The 19,131-nt window shown below is 34.5% G+C and overlaps 1 protein-coding gene across 3 annotated transcripts; it reads left to right on the forward strand.

Annotated features, from left to right (window-relative positions):
- Window positions 1–4,609: 4,609 nt before the first annotated feature.
- On the forward strand, window positions 4,610–17,442 carry LOC120633675 (cysteine-rich hydrophobic domain-containing protein 2). Of its 3 annotated transcripts, none has more exons than XM_039903985.1 (4): window positions 4,610–4,839; window positions 7,964–8,174; window positions 9,413–9,598; window positions 17,291–17,442. In XM_039903985.1, exons 1-3 carry the CDS (start codon window positions 4,721–4,723, stop codon window positions 9,578–9,580), a joined length of 498 nt encoding a protein of 165 aa, XP_039759919.1. In that variant the 5' UTR covers window positions 4,610–4,720; the 3' UTR covers window positions 9,581–9,598; window positions 17,291–17,442. The 3 variants fall into 3 exon arrangements, with proteins under 3 accessions (XP_039759919.1, XP_039759918.1, XP_039759917.1); XM_039903984.1 differs by lacking the exon at window positions 17,291–17,442 and adding an exon at window positions 10,524–11,417; XM_039903983.1 differs by lacking the exon at window positions 17,291–17,442 and having other exon boundaries at window positions 9,413–11,417.
- The last annotated feature ends 1,689 nt before the right edge of the window (window positions 17,443–19,131 follow it).

The raw sequence follows: 19,131 nt of genomic DNA on the forward strand, positions 1-19,131 counted from the left end.
ACCATGTAACACTAAACTAACTTATAATAATAATATACGTGTCTCTTTAAAATCTAAACTAATTTACTTTTGACGATCTCCTTGGCGCAACGGTGAGCGCTGCGGACTCAAGTGGGAGGTCCCGGGTTCGATCCCAGCCAGGGGATATTTTGGAATAGCATCCCTGACTTTTCGGAGTTGCATGCGTTATGAATTTAAGCAGTTTATATATCACTTGCTTCAACGGTGAAAGAAAACATCGTGAAGACACCGGCATGCCTGAGAGTTCTCCATAATGTTCTCAACGGTGTGTGAATTCCACCGACCCCCACTTGGCCAGCGTGGTAAAATACTTCTCCTTCTCATTCGTAGAAAAAACTCGTGCCCTGTAATGCGCCGGTAATGGGTTGCAGATGATGATTTCCGAATGCTACTACTTATACTACTGGCTGAAGAAATTCTTCTATTTCTTGGGTAAAATGATGATTCAATCTATGATGTCTATGCCAAAAGATATTCCTTCATGCCTTATTTCAGCAAAATACTACTTATACTATTTATACTTCCGGATACCTAGGAAAAATAAAGATTTTATGTTCAGCCAGTAAGTGGAAGTTTCAGAAAGAAAATATGCGTTAAAAACAATAGTGAGCTTAACTTCATAAACCCTAAAATGTTTTTTATGGGAACAGAGAGACAACATACGCGGACAATAAATTTCCCATGAAAATGAAATGAATTAATGAAATTTTAATAAGTGGGTACGTTAACATTAGATATAATTTTATATTGATTTCGATAAAAAAGTGATATCAGCAGTATTTGTGGTGTTTACTCTAAGCTATACTATGGAGAAGTACGGGCAAAAAGATATCTAGATGCCCACATATTGACTGTTCAGCTTCAGCGCTTGTCATTACAATTACATTAAAATTTAGTAATTTACTTTTTTGCTACCTTTTTGATTTTTTTATCGATGGTGCGGAAATCCTCTTGGATCCTCATGGGAGAGGCGCGAAGGATATGTGAGACTATGGGATCACCGGCTGAAACTGAACCTACCTAGCTACGTATAAATTGAATAGTAACTACGAGTAGCTTATGCTTTTCCGAAGTAAAATTTCTATAATGTTGCTACATATATTGGACGGTTCGATTACCACTGCATGATGCAGTCTAAAGCAAGTAGGTTTAATATTACATCAGCCACGCTTAGTATTAATGCAGTCTGCCAAATGTGATATCCTTCAATCAGCCTTCACACAACAGTTGTTTTAGAAACTTATTTGACGACTTTTTTGTTGCACTTTCTTGTATAGGTTGTACCTTTGGACCTTTGTACTATGGACCCGTATGCAAACTCCGAGTAACATGGAATATAGATATGGGGGTTTCCGTAGAAGAACCAGGTTTATTGATATAGTTCAACGAATCGCAAAGCTATGTCGCAATGGGCAGATTGCTCTGAGAACCGATGGGCGTTGGGATTCTATGGTGGTGAAAGTACGATCCCGCATCGGTAAACGCAGCGTCCCACGAGGTGGACAGACGACATCAAGCGAGTCGCAGGGAGCCGCTGGAAAAAAGCTGTTGGAACACCCTATAAAAGACGAGAACATCGAAGCGACAACGCGATAATCAATTTATAGACTTTATTTTAAGGGCAGAAATGCCATTATTAGATTGACTGCCATTTGATGCCATTTTATGTCGAAAAGAGTTTAAAAATTAAAGGTGATTTGATTTTTAATCGTCATTACAGAATAACAATCCGTACCAGAAAAAAAACAATCTTTCCTAGCATGCTAATTAAATGCGTAGATCACGGGATAAAGAAAAACGAAAATACAAATGATTTATATTGAATTAACATCTCTCCTTATTTTATCTGCGGCGGGCAATGCAGTAGCTTCACCAAAGTACAGAATGCGAGTTTATGTCTTTTAGTAACGTAGAGGTAGTAATATCCAGCACAGCAAAAACTGTACATATAGATCTTATAAGACGCAGTTGTCAGTTAATCTTACGATATTGTGATACTGTAATTGATTAAACAGCTGGTCTTGTCTTCTGTTACTTTAATTTCCGTTGGAACAGTTTATCTATGCATATAATAAAATCGTAGACTATCCGTGTCTGAATTTTAAAGATTTTGTCAAATAGATAAGTGGGAGACGTTAGAAATAAGGAATAAAATGTAAAAATGTATGTCTGTTTTTCTGTTTGTTTGCATGTCTGTTGGTTTGTGCGCGTATCAAGCAAACGCTACTGAACGGATTTGAATGCAATAGCTGATGCTTGGGATTGAAATATAATTTAATTAATTCTAAGAGAAGTTATCGCGAATTAAAAAGAAATTATCGACATACACCTATTAACAACTATTATACCACTATAAACAACTTAAAAATATCTGTACAACTACACCTACCAGAAAATTTCGAAAATTCGAATAAACAAGTATATATCTATATATCCTATTTGAGTCAACTAAGAATACGATTCTGTCTCTTATATGTGGAACGCCCTCCCGGCAACTGTGTTTCCTGCCACGTATAATTTGGGTACCTTCAAGGCTAGAGCGAATAGGCTTTTTCTAGGCAAGCGTGCTCCAACCTCATCATTGCTTTCTAACGGGCATGATTGTCGTCAAACGCTGGCCTATCGTCAACAAAAAAAAAAAAAAATATTACGGTTACTATTCGCTGTGAGTTTAAAAGATGATACCGAAGTACATTAAATTCTCCTTCAAACCTCCAAAGTAATCTATTTACTGGCCCCAGTTATAATAACTTACCAAGAAGTATCTACAATTTTTTGCCGCTGCTACTGCCAGACTTATCTTTAAAATGAACTGTTCCTACGGGATGCTTAAAAACAAGAAAAAACTCGGACGAAGTAGCGGGCAACAGCAAGTACCTACATAAAATGTTATCGTCTTGCAGGTTGTAAACAAATAGGGTACAATCAAAGTAAATTAAATAAAATGCGTTATAAACCGTGCTATCTACCTTTAAACTACCGCTTTACCTAAACTGGATTTTTTGACTTCATGTCATCTTCCTATACCTGCGTACCTTGCACGAACCCCTTTAGATTCCAGCAAGGCAAGGGCGGGCCTTTAGGTGATCAATGCATGTCCTAGGGTACCTGGACCATTTGCTAACTTTCTACGTTATCCCAAAGAGATTCAAAACTATCAAAAAATCCAATTAATATAAAATATATAATTATAAAAGTGTGATTAGCTTTGGGCTTCGCTAGAAACAACATAAGGAAACCAGTATAATTTTCCAGTAAAAGGAAAAAAGATCCGTGAGCCACTGAATAATATGACTTGATTCTAAGTCTAAACATATTCGGCCTTATTAATAAACGCCTTTAATAGCCTAGTGCAGTCCTCCAATATGAGTTATAAATCGTTTTTAGGGTAGGCAGTGCTTTATTGCATGTATGAAGTGCACACCACTTGCCTAGTGGCTAGGAATTCGGCTTAGCTCTCAGGAAGGCCGAGGTCAATCTCCGGCACGCAGCTCTAACTTTTCAAAGCTTTGTGTGATTTAAGCTTTTACAGCTGGATGTAGGCTGTCGCTTATGACGATAAAAATATCTCTATGTATAATATAGAGGCGGTAAAACAACTAACTTTTTGGGTCACAGCTGCGACTTAATAAGTGCGTGTGTGGTTAATACTGTGCACGAGATAATTCATAATGCCCTGCCCATATATGGTGTGTCTAACTAATAACGCACGTATTTATGTTCAAGAGCTGTCAAAGATATAATAGGGGCATATTATTACAATAAAAGTGATAAAGGTGGGTCCGCACATGACATCATGCCTGTATGAAACCACTAAGCGATGCCATTATTACTTGGTACTGATACTTATGAATAAAATAGGTAGGTACACTTTTTTGCTGTAGTAGCTGGTTAGGTAGTAATGTAGTTTATGGTACGAGTCTTTTTCTTCTCGTGATCTAATGGCGCAAATGCTTCGAGCCGTATAAGGTCATTAATTCAAAACCTGAAATTACAATTTATCTTTCCGAAAATGGCTTAAAGTAAGGTATATACATATATAATATACTACCTATGTGAGGACTAACTATTTGCGGCACCTGTTGCTGAACCCAAACATTTATTTCATGTCATGTCCCAATAAATGGTCCTCATGTCTGGTGACTAAGGAACCGGAACGTATTTAGCCTAAGTCTAGCAATTCAAGTGCCCATAAGTTGACAGTTAGACAGCATTTGGTACCTATTATCCATTGAGTTTGATAAGAGTTTTTTAGTTACTCTAGCATGCTCCCACAGTTAATATTCGCCCGCCCTAACTTAATATTTTTTTAACGCCATCTAGCACTGATATTTGGAACTAGCTGATTTAATATAATGTGGCAACTCATGTATTTGTAGTTATGTAATTTGTCTAAATAATTCTTAGAAATAAATATTTAAATTACCATTTAGTAGTTCAACAGTTTCAACAATATTGCGTTAGCCATTTCAATGAGCTTTTATGGAATATAAAACCCTTCTCATTCATTTCAAAAATAAAAACTGCTGAAAACATTCCGAATAAGTTAATAGTTCAGTATGGCAACATTTATGTATTTTGTATTGGAAACGTCACTTCGAATTTCTTTTTGTAATGAATGTAAAAATCTAATAAACAGTGTTCTTTGTTATGTTTAATAAACAGAATAAGTGTATGTGTTGTTGTGTTAGTGTTTAAAATGGCAGACTTCGACGCTATATATCCAGACGAGACGGAGCCTGAGGAGAATATAGAGGAGATGCATGTGACGTTAGTGCCCGACCCAATAGTGGTCCGAGGAGCTGGTAACATGACAGTGTAGGTTTCTTTTTATCAGCTGTTTACCTTCCACTTGAAAGCCAAAGCGTTTTCATGTACAAAACACCGTTAATACCAGGTGTATTGGTGTAGCCAAGTGGTATGCTATTTTTGGGTCTTTGTTGTCTTAAGTTTGCAGCATTGGATTATTTCTTGGATAGGGACATTGACCAGACGCCAAATTTCCATTGTATTTATTTAGTTTAGAGCATAGCTACTATTTAATCACCTACATTTCTGGATATGAAAATTATATTGTTTACATTTTTAGTTTTTCTACACACATGCTTAAGTTGTTATTGAAATAAATAAGAGGAGATTTTAGTTGGTTCCTTTCATTTTTAACTAGAACATCTATAGCCTATAATATGTAAAAATTTCTAATATCTAGAACATTAAAATATAGGTCACCATAATTACAAATTCAGTATTATAATTGATCATAAGTGAAACATCAACTAAGTACTTCTATCTATTGAGATTTTACATTTATCTAAGATTCCTTATTTAGTAACAATACTCTAAACAAGAAATATCAACAATCAAGCAAAACTATCTCAGAAAACAATTTCATACACATTTTTGAATCATTTGTCAAAATTTTAAGAATGGCAGCTTACTAAAATTCTGTTTTCAGGAATAGTTTGGTATTGGGCCACAAATCAACAATTTAGTTATTTGTGGCCCAATACCAAGCTTCTATTAATAAATTTTAATAAATATATAGAATAGTTTTAACTATCTTGGTGATAGCATTCATTTGTTTTTACGCGGTATGTTTGTGAATGAATGCTGTCAAAAAAGGCCATTGTTATTTCAGATTTACTGTATAACTATGTTTCAAAGTTCTTTGTTGGCTACTAAAGAGAAAGGCTAAACTAACATAAAGAAATAATTGAATTGTAAAAAATCTCTTGAAATTATAAAAATTGTTTTTTAAAGATAAGCTTCAAAGAATCTAGTTTTAAAACTAGGAAAAACATATAGTAGCTTGTTGAAAGTTAATTTCCTATTTATTTATTACAGTCAGTAACATTCTAAATCTTCTTCAAAAACCTAGGCCGTCTTTTTTAAATTATCCTACATAGATTTCTGTGAAACCTTTTTTAGCTCCCTTAAATTTTGTGACAAACTGTACAATATTCTCTATGATGAAAAATTAAATGTTATCTCCACATTGGATGTTTTATATTCAATTTCACAAGTGCAGTAATTAAACCTCATTAAAATGTACACACAAGTTAATAAATCTGAATAACAATTTAACCTTTACTCTTTACACAATATTAAAGTACAAAGTATTTATAAACAAGCAGTATGGCAATTAATAGCATCAGTAACAACATAAACAATTCAATAGTATATTATTTAGAAATATAATATTTTGCTGTTTAAATATTCACTAATAAATAGTAACATAAGTTGTTACAAAAATTGTGAAAAAAGTGACTGTGTAATTGTATTCAGTGCAGGCGGAAATCATGGCAGCTAGTTAATGTTCTATACATATATTATGTAAGTTTATATTTTTACAATGTAGGTATGTTTAAATGAATCATTGTTGTGTCATATTGTCTATCACATTATAAACACAATAATTACCTATTGTGAGGCATGGATGCTCCAATTTATCAGCAACTTCATTAAACTATGTAGTAAACCATAGAATGTTCCATAAAAATTGTGGCATTAAATGCTTAGCTTAAAATATCATAATCGAAAAACCTAATAAATGCCTAATTATTTTTTTTGATGTTTATCAAAAAACATTAATTTTTGATTAGGCCACTTCAATTCTAAAGGATACAGCATTTGCACAGTTTTCTAATCCAAGGTTATCTAAACCCCATTGTTTAGTATTTCAAATTGATTTGCATAAAAAGTACATTCAATGCACAGTTTTTCCTTGACCAATTTAAACATTTTTAACACATTAAATTCAATAAATGATAGTGCTTATTTGGTGATATATTATATACATTTTTCAGAACACAATATTTCAATATTGTGTTGGTAAAATGTAAAAATTGACTGAGCATTGATTAAAGTCATAATATATACACTAGCTGACCCATGCAACTTCTGCACCAAATCGGTTATTGCAGGAAAACACGAAGAAAATGTCATTTTGCTAAAAATGAATCCTAGCTAGATCGATTTATCGCCCCCGAAACCTGCTGTTTACTTAATTTCATTAAAATCGTTAGAGCCGATTCCGAGATTCCAATTATATATATATATAAGAATTGCTCATTTAAAGATATAAGATACAGATTTACAATTTTGTTCTGTCCCTAGTGTTAGTTATTACTGTTTTTAGTCTGTTATGCTGAGCTCATGCATCATCATTAATATCATCCCCTGTTTATATTATATACTAGCGGTCCCTCCGACTTCTAAGGTGGAAGTCGCGAGGGACCGCTAGATAAACATAGCAAGATAGACATATACTGTCGCGGACTTGTTTTTAGAACTTTTAAAGGGGAAAAACTTTGTCATACATGTTATTATCGAAACTTTAACCGTTTGCGCAGCTCACGCAGCGGAAGCTCTTAAAAGGTAAAAAAAAAACCATTTTGAAACTTTTGTCATTGGTGCTATGCTCCTTTTGGTCTTATAGCCTTTCTCGATATATGAACTATGCAAAACTGAAAGAATTTTTGAAATCGGACCAGTAGCTCCTAAGATCATTGCGCTCAAGTAAACAAACAATAAAACTCTGTACTTTAATATATTAGCATTATTATAGACTAATACGAGGATATATTCCCAGGTTGGGCCAAAAACTGTGACGTTCAGAAATTTTCAGTACCTACCATACTGGTGCTATTGGGTGACTAATACGAGGATATATTCCCAGGTTGGGCCAAAAACTGTGACATTCAGAAATTTTCAGTACCTACCATACTGGTGCTATTGGGTTTGTCCACCCTTCTTATAAAGCAACTTTTTCAATATTATTCATGTGTGCTAATAATGAAAGCCTGCATTGGAATAGCATTATGGGACCTATGCTCTAAATCTCTGTCTCATAGAGAGAGGAGTTAGAGGATGTCTCCAGCAAGGAATAATTATTAGGCTACAGAAGATGTATTTAAACTTTTTCACATCGTACCGATTCCAGCTTTGGTCTGAGCAACCGCTTCAACGGTGAATTCCCGTCGGGCTTGCAGTCGCGCGTGGCGCCCGAAGAGTACCAGGCGACGGTGGCGCGTATCAACTGCGTACTCAAGAAGACGCTGCCCGTCAACGTCAAGTGGCTGTTCTGCGGCTGCGTGTGCTGTTGCTGTACCCTCGGATGCTCTCTATGGCCCGTCATTTGCCTAAGCAAGCGGGTGAGCATAGTTATCATCATATCAACCTATTACCATGGATCTCTTCCCACAATGCGAACGGTTAAGGCCGTAGTCCACCACGCTAAGCCGTGGCTCAGTTCGGATTTTTAACTCCACCCGCCTCTGAGAACATTATGAAGAACTCTAAGGCATGCAGGTTTTCTCACGATGTTTTCCTTCACCGTCGAAGCAAGTGAAATTGCCTAATAAATAGTCAATGTCAATTCATTAGAGCGTAGTCGATGCATTGTAATTCTTGAAGGCGTATTAAGGTAGTTAAAAGGGGGTATTAGTTTAATATAACTACCCCCATTACCATCTAAGACCACATCATCACTTACCATCGGGGCTTACTTGTAATGAAGCAAAAAAAAAGAATGTGTCCGAGGTCATTCTGTAATTATTGTGCTCGTAAAATTGTGTAATTACACTTATTTTCATTAACAACTGATGGACCCCAGCGATTTGTTAATGTCGATATCGACCCACCTAAGATGTCTCCAGGATTAAAGTTAACCGCAGCGTATTAACCCACTCCAGGGCACAGACCTTGTCACTCACAGAAGAGACGGCTTTAGAGCATGGGCCCACCATTCTGCTCCAATGCATTGGTGGGCTTTAACGACTAACATCACAAGTTAGTAATAATAACCAGGACAGACAGCTTAACGGACTCGTCGAGGCACGGGGCTGGTACTGAAAATTCTTTAACAGAAAGAACAATACCTAAAAATTCTTTGCTAAACCCGGGATTCGAACACAGATTCTCGAGATCCGTAATTGAACATGGTAATAACTAGACCAACGATGCAGTTATTCAAGATATATCTGTGCAAAATTTTGTCATTATCGATTTGCCGCTAAGCCCAAAGACTATATATTCTGCGGAAGTAGTTTCCGCTTGTTCTATTGAAATAAAAAGTATCATGAATTCCTACGTCTATCCAAAAGATGTAAGCTATATTTAAGCCAAAATTCTTCCAAGATTGGTCTAGATTGACTATTTGGCGCAACATAGTTTCTTCTGTAAGGGCTTCTTAAGATAGACCCATTACCGGCAACAAACAAGGCACGGGTCTCCTCCCACAATAAGAAGAGATAAAGGCCGTAGTCAACCACGCTGGCCCAGTGCGGATTAGAGGACTGTAAGGGCTTAACGTCCATGTATTTATCTACCGAATTTTGTCCGTATTCGCAATGAAAAAAAAAATAGATTCGAAATCCTGTTTGTGTTACAGACCCAACACTCCCTTAACAAACTCCTGGAATGGGAGAACAGTCGGCTATACCACAAGCTGGGGCTCCGATGGCGTCTCACCAAGCAGCACTGCGACTCTTCCTCAATGATGGAGTATGTGCTGCTCATAGAGTTCATACCAAGAATTCCCATATACAGGCCCGACTAATGGCAGACCATGTTAAATGTAAATATGAAACTTATTTTAAATGAAAGCTTCCAATTGCATAGGCGGCGCGGCAATCATATGTATTATAAGTAGAACAGTGTGATATAAACCTTATTTTGTAAGAAATAAGATGCTTATTCCTGTAGGTTTTATTTGATCGAGTAGTTTCGCGTTCGTATTTTGTACGCAGCAGCAAATATTATTTAACATAACTTTTAATATGCAAGCAATAATATGAAATGTATATATGTTGAAGAGTTGAAGGATAGTAGGTACCGCGTATAATTAGCTATCTCCTTAAGAGTACCCGAACTTATATTTGGTACCTTTTAATTTCTAATGGCAAGAAATAAATAGGAAGAAGCTCGCAGACGTGCGCTCGTGGAGTACATGGAGAGGTTTTATAGGGGAGGGGTCTTGACTGTTGAATCCCTGATACCACATGGTGCGATGTCGCGATTGCGTGTCATATCTTGTTGTAGTGATCATCAGTTTTTGTAGTAGATGTGGCCAAAATTGGCGCTCAGGAAATGGTCTCTTCAAGAGAATGCCTTCTAGTTAATGTGAGAATCGTCTACTCTAAACTTCAACGCCTGAACTAAAGAACGGTTATGATTTATTTTTATATAAGCGATAAAAAAAACTATTTAGTAAAAAAAAAAATTGGCCACGCGACGTCCAGCGGATGTGATCTTTCTTGACAGTAGATAAAACTTGTAATTAATACAAGAGATTCGAGGCGAAAATTATTTATAAAAATAGGGTTTCGTTAATAAAAATGAAAAAATTATTTACTTATTACTTTAATCATTTTATTAATGACAGAATATTAATACAAAAGAAGAATAAATCAAGGTTTTACATGAGATCTTTTATCGAAGCTGATCTATAGTTTAATAATCGACTCACTATTATTTTAATAAAACGTCTTATTTCTTTACAGATGAGGTATATATTGGACTTCTCTTATTTTAAAGCTCGTAAACTTTACATAAAATGTATTATAATGCAGCGCCGCCAGTGGGATTCTTTATTGTAAACGAGCTACGCCAGTCTTGTATTGACTAGCGAATATGTATCCCAAATAAAATCTGAATCTTGGAAGTACATAGTCGTGTACTAGTCCTTAGATCCAGTTTTATATATTGTATGAATTCAGCTAAATCCATATAATAAATGATCCGTCTAAAGGCAAAGTAAACCGAGGCGACCAATCCGCATCCGCGGTAACGTGCTTACCGACCAATCGCGATTGTTTCAGCAAGTCCTGTGATTGGTCGCACGCAGGACGCAAACAGGAATGTGTGGCGGTCTCCATGTATACAAACTAGATGGATGGATGGATCAAATCCAAGTTTGACACATGAGTGACATATACAGGGTTAAATAAAAAATACCAGAAAGCTCTCGGCTTGTAGTTGTTTACACTTAAACTAACAACTTTTGTTCTGCGACTTTTTTTTATCCGACAGTTGGTGAATTCCATTTCAATATTTTACGTTACGTTACACTACTTGTTACTACTCTGTAATGTAACATCGGTAACAGCGCGCGAACCACATATATATATTTGGTATGTATACTTCACAGAAATAACATTATTTAAATAAATTAAACTGGATTTTAAAAAGTCTTAAACAAAAGTAAAATTGTTTGGATTAATTATACGAACTTTCTGGTTTTTTTTCCCTGTATATATAAAAATTGCAAAGATGAATGGCCGAACCTTGGTCCCCGAGTAACAAACCAGCTCGGAGGAAATCATCCTATTCTTACGGTCGATCACAAGCCATAGTTTCCCTATAAACGTCACTGCTAATGCGGGTTGGACTTTTTGAGTGGCTTTTCCTAAAAACCCGTTCCGTGAGAGCAGATAGTATGATTACGGTAGACAAACCATGACGCCATTATCAGCCCTGTAGGAATAGACTACCTTCAGTCATCACTTTAAAAAAAAATTAGTACTGATATGAAAATTAAGACTAATTTGCTATACTCCACGAAAAGCAGGAGAATCTGTATGGTGTGATTTATAATTTCTTTAATCCTTATACTCCACACCAAACATGTCTTCTGCAATGTACCCTCGACGCACGTTTCGCTCCGAAACCGGAGCATCCTCAGGAAAATTTACTATTGTAAAGTCAACATCTCCTGAGGATGCTCCGGTTTCGAAGCATACAGATTCTCCTGCTTTTCGCGGACTAAAGCAAATTAAGCTTAATTTTCATAACATATCATGGATTTCCGCAAAGTAACGCCTGCTTCTATCCAAAATTTAGTACTGATATTGTTAGTTTTTCGTGATCTTCCGAACTAAGTCATGCAGGCAGTACTTTATGTTTGACTGGAGTGCGCGCCACTCAGCGAAATAGCGTGAGCTATAGCCGGCCGATACAAAATTGCTACTTCATGTTTTTGAAACAATCTCATCCTATATATGAATATTTATGCACATGCAAAGTCAAAAATATCTTCTTTATAAATTATAAATGCATATAAAAAAATTACAAGACTGATGTGAATGGTATATACTTATTTCTGCATCGACGGTTGGAGAGCCGTAGCTTAATTGGAAAAAAGCGCTCAGACCGCGATTGCCAGAGATTCGCAGGTTCAAATCGTGTCGGTTCCGAAAATTTTTATATGCATTTTAAAATTTATAAAAATTGATAATTCCTCCCAAGTGTTGGTAAAAACACTAATAAAACATTATAAAAATATCTTTATTCTAGTAGGCCCATAGATGGCACTTATGATGCGTGGAAAATATGTACATGGTAGTGAGATTGATAGCGATAACCGTAGAGGCTTAACACCTACCCCTTAGTTTGATGGACAAAGGGCGGCTATACGGGGGCAAATATACTACGTATTCCTCGCATACCTACCCTGTTCTGCTAAGTGTTGCTCTGTTTATAAGCGAATTTTTCCACCAACCATTAGGTAGCCCAACGGCTTGATCCGTCAATTATTAGGATAAAAAAAATATATCAAGGGACTTTTGTTTCCCGAAATATGCCCCCTGATAACTGCCGCCCTGGCCTTAGCTTGCGCTAAGTCACTGACGCCACATAAGTGTACAGCGTCCCTGGGATCGTGTATATTGTAAATAAGGTTATTGATCGCAAAGTAAGCGGTTATAAATGCTTTTTTTTTTGTATAAATATCACATTTTTACATATGCAAAGCTTCAGTTGCTTTCAAAGCGGTGTTATCTATGTGTAATGTAGCTATAAGTATTCGGGGAGATATAAAGCCATGTCTGGACTGATAAGCGATAAGCCGGCACCCATTATAGTCTGGTATTTTGATGATTAAAAATGAAATACCGTGATAACATGGAGTTAAAGTCGAAATTTGATTTTATTTTTTGCTGTCATAGCGGCATTATGAATTCGCTGAAAATAGCAGTTATCGACCTATTTCCGTTCATAAGATACAACTTGCTGACAGCCGCACATACAGACAGCGATTGTTTAGTCCCAATGGCACCATTCGGACACGGAACTTTAAAAATAAGTAGTATTAATACATTCTCGAGTAAGGAAAAACAGAGCAGTTTCACTATCGTAGATTGTAATACATAAAATAATATTTTTTATAACTGTTGATATTTTAAGTAAGTTTCTGAAAAAATAAACAAATTATTTAAATCATTAAATCTTTATTCATGAAATGTTAATAAAGCAATTAAGTCGCAAAGTGAAATCCTGTCCTTATGATAGGTTAAAAATGCGTTTATGCACGAGCATAAATTCATTTTCCACCATTACCAAGTAGAAATCAGAACTTTTAAGAGCATAAGATGTGCTTTTGTGTTAGCAGAAAATTAATCATTTACGAAATGCAGAGATAACCGAATCGTTTTGGAGTATTCTCCAAAAATTATGCCGTTACAGCGTTTTTGTTACAAATGTACCTGTATAAAACGTGTAACCGAATTACGAAATAATGTTGCAGGATGCAAAAGAAACCCTGTAAAAATATTAAAACAAAAGAACCCATTTCCTTTTACCATGCAAACGAACTCAAAAGATTTTAAGTGTTTACTTATGACAACCCTATTGAAGATAAAGGACCGACACGCGCATAGTAGAGGTACTATAATAGAGTAAAGTGACAAGAGCTACTTTATTTTAATTTTGCATGTTATGTTAGGGCTGCATCTCGGTTAAATCTATGGCAGTGGTTTAGTCAAAAACAATTAAGTATCCGGTTTCACAGATAATTCTCAGAGGCAGTACATAATGTACCTCTAAAGCCTGTGAAGTTTTATTTCGGTTTTTATTCAGACGTTGTATAACACGTATTGCATATGAATTGTTGTCGGTACGGACGTGGCTTTAAAGTTGTTAAGGTTATAAGACCTGTATATTAAGAGGCAGAGGCTAGAGATTATGTAAATTAAATTTATGTTTTTTAAATTTAATTTAGCAATTGAAGCTATCAATTTTCTTCCGCACAAGAGAATAAAAATCGATTCGCTTACAAAACATTACTTCAGATTTAAGTATCTGAATGTTTATGTTACTGCAAATCGTTACTGCCCCTTTTTATAATTTACGAATTTAATTAGCAAATTTACTTAAATCGTTATTTAAGTTTCATTTAAGTAAATATATCGGCGTTTCTGTTTGTCTCTCTCTTTCTCGCACATATTTGAAGGTAGAAATCTCAAATAATTGCACTATTATTAAAAAAACAACTAAGTAATCAGGTCATATGTTCATACTTGAATTTAGCAATACATTGAATGAATTTATTGGTGCAAACTTGAATCATTACAATTTAAGGTCAATTCAAATTAGCCAATGTATATGTAAAAAAAAAACTACAATTTGCTAAGCAACTGAAGCGCAGAATATTTTGGCTAATTTGAATACATCATAACAAAGCCTTCAGAGAAACCTTAAAAGGGATTAAAAGGTAGGAACTAATCGAGTAGTTACCAAATAAATAGCAACCGAATTCTTACGAATTATAATGTTTGATTAATCTGAAGTACCTACTGAAACACTGCGAAACAAAGAGAAGCAGTCGCATATATTTTATCATGGTTGCACATTACCGGCCTATTATAGACCATAGGTCTTCTGTTTGAATGATAAGAACTAAGGACGTAGTCCACGCTGGCCAAGTGCCGATTGGTAGACTTTACACGCCTTTGAGAACATTATGGAGATTTTTTTGGCATACCTACAGGTTCCCGCGCCATGTTTTCCTTCATTGTCAACAAGTACCTAATATTAAACTGCCTTAAATACTAATAATTCCAAGTAGAAGAGCCTGCTAGAGATCAAAATGAGCAATATTATCTAATACGTAAAGAGTTCAATTTACTCTATATTGTAAGTGTGCTACAGAGATAAATATACAATATTTTCAATGATCTATTATTTTTAATTCTATTTTACCAACCCTCGATGTTTTAAGACACACTTAAAACACCCCTACTATTGGCAAGCCACGCGACAACCCAAAGCCGTCAACAAAGGTTGCTCAGGCAAATAAAAAAAGCATAGTTTATAAGAGTTAAAATAAATCTCTAATCTTATTATTTTATGAAAAACCGCATTAAATTCTGTCTACAATGTTAAAATGTAATCTTTTTCTTAGAAATATTTATGCTTCATTGCATTTTTGCATAAAACTTACGGTAGAGAGCGTTTTTGCGTTTCCTGAAAACTTTCTTGCATGGTATTGTTACCTAGTGACGTAATACACAATCGATCCACGTGCTTTTGTTGGTAAAAAAATAGACATGGGTATTTTTTTAATGCGTCGCGAAATGTCAATAAAGTTGGTGTTTTAATTATGTTTTCGGCCTTACTGACATATTTCATGTACCTGAATGTCAATATAAATAGACACAATATCTGTAAAAGTAGGAGTCTATCGAGTGCACGCACGGAGGGGGATAAGTTATGCGATCTTATGTTAGGAAATATTTCGGGACTGTGTTATTAGAAACGTAATTGTTTATAGTAGAATATTTGTTAGTTGTATTCGCCCTCTTTTCCCTTTTCAACAAGTTGTGGTAGGTTTTATTGTAAGAAAAATTATCGACCTTTAGTGCAATTGTTCGTTATAACTGAGTGTCTGGTTTAAAGTCTTAGAGCCCTGGGCTCAACGGTTATACCACACACGTCAGTAACATCTCTGTTAAATCACCGATCAGTCAAAAATCGTAGCAGACTCACCAGCCGTGACTTGACTGACGTGTTTCAGTAACACCTAATTCCCTTATTTTTTTACTGACTGGCGACGTGAAGCCTTGAGATAGCTATTGATTTCAATCGAGCTCAGACTTGCAGGAATAAACCAAGCATACTTTTTCAATTTAATCACTTTGTTTATTTCGAAAAATGACGAAACTAAACATATCATGCCATCACTATAAAATATTTCGTCAAAGTTACAAAGCCAATAGAGCAATAGACCAATAATATAAACTATTTGAGCTAGAAATACCATAATTTAGTCAATACAAACACAAGTCTCGATATCGACTCAATAAAGTATGCACCTTATTTCTTTATAGACATGATCTATGTTAGATTACTCCTATATTAAGAGGCTTATAGAATTTAAATAAAATACTACATATCGCAGCGCCCTGGGATATGATCTGAATTCCGACCCTGGACAAAATGTTCAGACAACATTTTTTTTTTGCAATCTAAGTTAAGTCACTAAACCAATTTCACTGGTTGGTCTATTCCTGATACTGAACTGATCAAGGAAGATACTAAGGCATACATTTTACCAATAGATTTTCACTAGGCAACATATAGCCTAACTTGTCGATGGTTCTTGCCGCAAGGTGGTATTTTGTGTTTGTATTATCATTATTTTCATTTTTAGTTTGAAATTAAGGTTATTAAAAAAAAAAAAAAAAAACAATTTTTAATTTTTTTCATCTGAAAAAGACAGTTTTGTGTGAGTCAATAAAACTTAACGATCCGCCGAATCGGTGTCGCAACCTTAGAAGGCGCCTAACGTCGGTACACATCACATCTCAGTACGTAAAACGTTTTTTCTCTAGGAATCACCTAAATCACTAGGCCATCGATTAAGGCGATTCCTAGGTTAAGTGGAAACTGGCATAAGCATTGCCCTTGTAATTGTTATATATAAATCCTAAACTATACTGGGCTCTAATCTGGCATTAATATCTTAATTGCACCTAAAGGCACGTAAATTTGGACTCCTTTGGGATGAATTTTACGTCGCAAAGTGGTTTAGCGCGTTATGATTACAATCGTCGTACTATTAATTACTATTCTAAAATCTTTGCAATATCTACACCTAAATACTAACTTATTTGAATTAAATGAATCAAAAAAAAATTTTTTTTTGTTTGAATATTTGTAGATACTGCTTAGGTAAAGCTATAGCTAATCTTAGAATATCAGAAGAATTAATAGTGCCATTATTATCTGCAGATAACTTTTGTTAAGCAAAATGTCCGGTCAGGGCCTCCTTAACTGACGCTACGCTGTATTGACATCCTTTTCCCTGTTTTCTTTTATAAAGGATTTCACTACTTCGAGGGCTTTTGTTTTTTTTTTTTAGTTTAGGCTGTATGTATAACTTAACACGTTTTTTACCGTTGAGATTCCACTGTTGACCCTTATTTAGTTACGCCGTTTATATATATATACATACATATATATATATATATTAAAAATGCCATTATTATCACAGATTGGGAAGTCTTGCCACCGCAAAGTTTTATTGAACAACGGTTGAAAAGCGAACAGGGTATGTTGACATTAAGTTGTAATTTAAGCGAATGTAAATATTTTAAGTACCTACGTATAATATAGATTATTTTTGTTCAAATAATAAATCTCACTATGTGACGATATACTTGTTTTATTGCAAACTTAATTCAAACCTATTCGAAATGTGTTTTATGAAAAATGTTTTATTTGGCGGGATTTTGACAGTTTCATCCACAACATAAAGACAGACATCAATTGTCTGAATTAATTTAATTTTAAATATTCGTATAAAAGTGACCAAGCATGATGAACAAAAGCTGCCATTGTGATACAATCGGTTTAGTACGATCAGAGCCAAAATTAGAAAACAGTGGTACGACGTAAGTTGGATATTTTATGGTGCTATTAATTATACGAAATTTATGAACTGTTATTATTTATTATAAATAAATTGACGTATTATACACATTTATTATTATTTATACGTTCAGAATACTTAAGGCACTTAATATTATGGTCCCACCAAAATAAAAACTACTTATAAATAAATGACACGAACTAAACTCATAAAAAACGTACATAATTTATATAAACTCTTCCGGTACCGATTGAAAATAAACGAATAAAATAGAAGCCTTTGGCTATAATATTAAAGAAAAAAAGAACATCTTTTAACATAATTCATAAGATTGTAGCAATTAATAAATAATGAGAACGATTTTCCAGTGGCCAAAATATACAAAATAATAAAGAAATATTGGATACAATCATCCAGACACGAAATATATAAAATAAAAATGTACAATGTGACTGACTACAAAAAACTAATTTAATTAATTTTAATTTTCTTTTAGTGGCATCTACAATTTTGACCATGATAGAAAATAACATTGATATACAATTTTCAAGCAAGCTTTTATTTTAATCTCATAATAATTATATAACAAAATTCCAAACTGAATTCACAGTTTAATAATATTGGTAATTCTGGTTGAACTTCAAGATCTTACAAAAATTCACACATCTTTGAAAGGTAAGGTAGATAAACTGTTAATTTAATTGAATATGTCTATGTTAAATTCATTTTTAATTCAACAAAGCAATAATAAAATACTAAATAATACAATACTTACTTATGAAAAAATATAATATTATGTGCATAGCAACGGATAATTTATGTAGGTACAAAAATAAAAAAAAAGTATGTATATTCAGATCTTTCGAGCATCACACAACCGTAACTAAAAATAATATCGTATGGCATATTTAACTACGTTACACATAACATATTAATAATTGTATTATTTACACTTGTCAATTAAATACAATTGTTGACTTTTATTACACCACAGTTTCGCTGGCTGCCGTTCGGTCATTAAGGTCAAATGGTAATAAAACTATTTTAGGATACTTACAGTTACTATGGCAAAAAATGATAAATCTGCTTACATCATTAAAGTCTCCGCCCACTAACTACATCGATAGATGCGTTGTAGAGGAACCACTCTGCGTTATGCGATTACGCTGCTTTAGCAAACATATTTGTTAAGTGTACGAACAAACCTAACCATCCACACTTCGTGCCAGTATGCAGAACATGCCAAATAAGTACAATGTTCTTTTGACAATATATTATTGTCAAAAAAGCCAAAATTAGAACGCTGCAACTGATCAAATTTGTCTCGTTTGACATGTGTTAAAAATCTCTTTATATATTAATATAATATTGACGCAGTGGGGTTTCCTCATTTTAAAGAATGGTTCCATCTATGTTTCCGGACTTAGTTCTTGTAACCAAAAGATCAGGCGGATTACCTTTAT

Source organism: Pararge aegeria, chromosome 22, assembly GCF_905163445.1.
Source record: "Pararge aegeria chromosome 22, ilParAegt1.1, whole genome shotgun sequence".
Taxonomy (NCBI): domain Eukaryota; kingdom Metazoa; phylum Arthropoda; class Insecta; order Lepidoptera; family Nymphalidae; genus Pararge; species Pararge aegeria.

What these genes read in the sequence shown, in the direction of transcription:
- LOC120633675 (XM_039903985.1), top strand. Translation starts at nt 4,721, where the DNA reads ATGGCAGACTTCGACGCTATATATCCAGACGAGACGGAGCCTGAGGAG. An exon ending in GGAGCTGGTAACATGACAGT is followed by an intron (nt 4,840 to 7,963) that starts GTAGGTTTCTTT and finishes TACCGATTCCAG; the next exon opens with CTTTGGTCTGAGCAACCGCT. An exon ending in TCATTTGCCTAAGCAAGCGG is followed by an intron (nt 8,175 to 9,412) that starts GTGAGCATAGTT and finishes TTTGTGTTACAG; the next exon opens with ACCCAACACTCCCTTAACAA.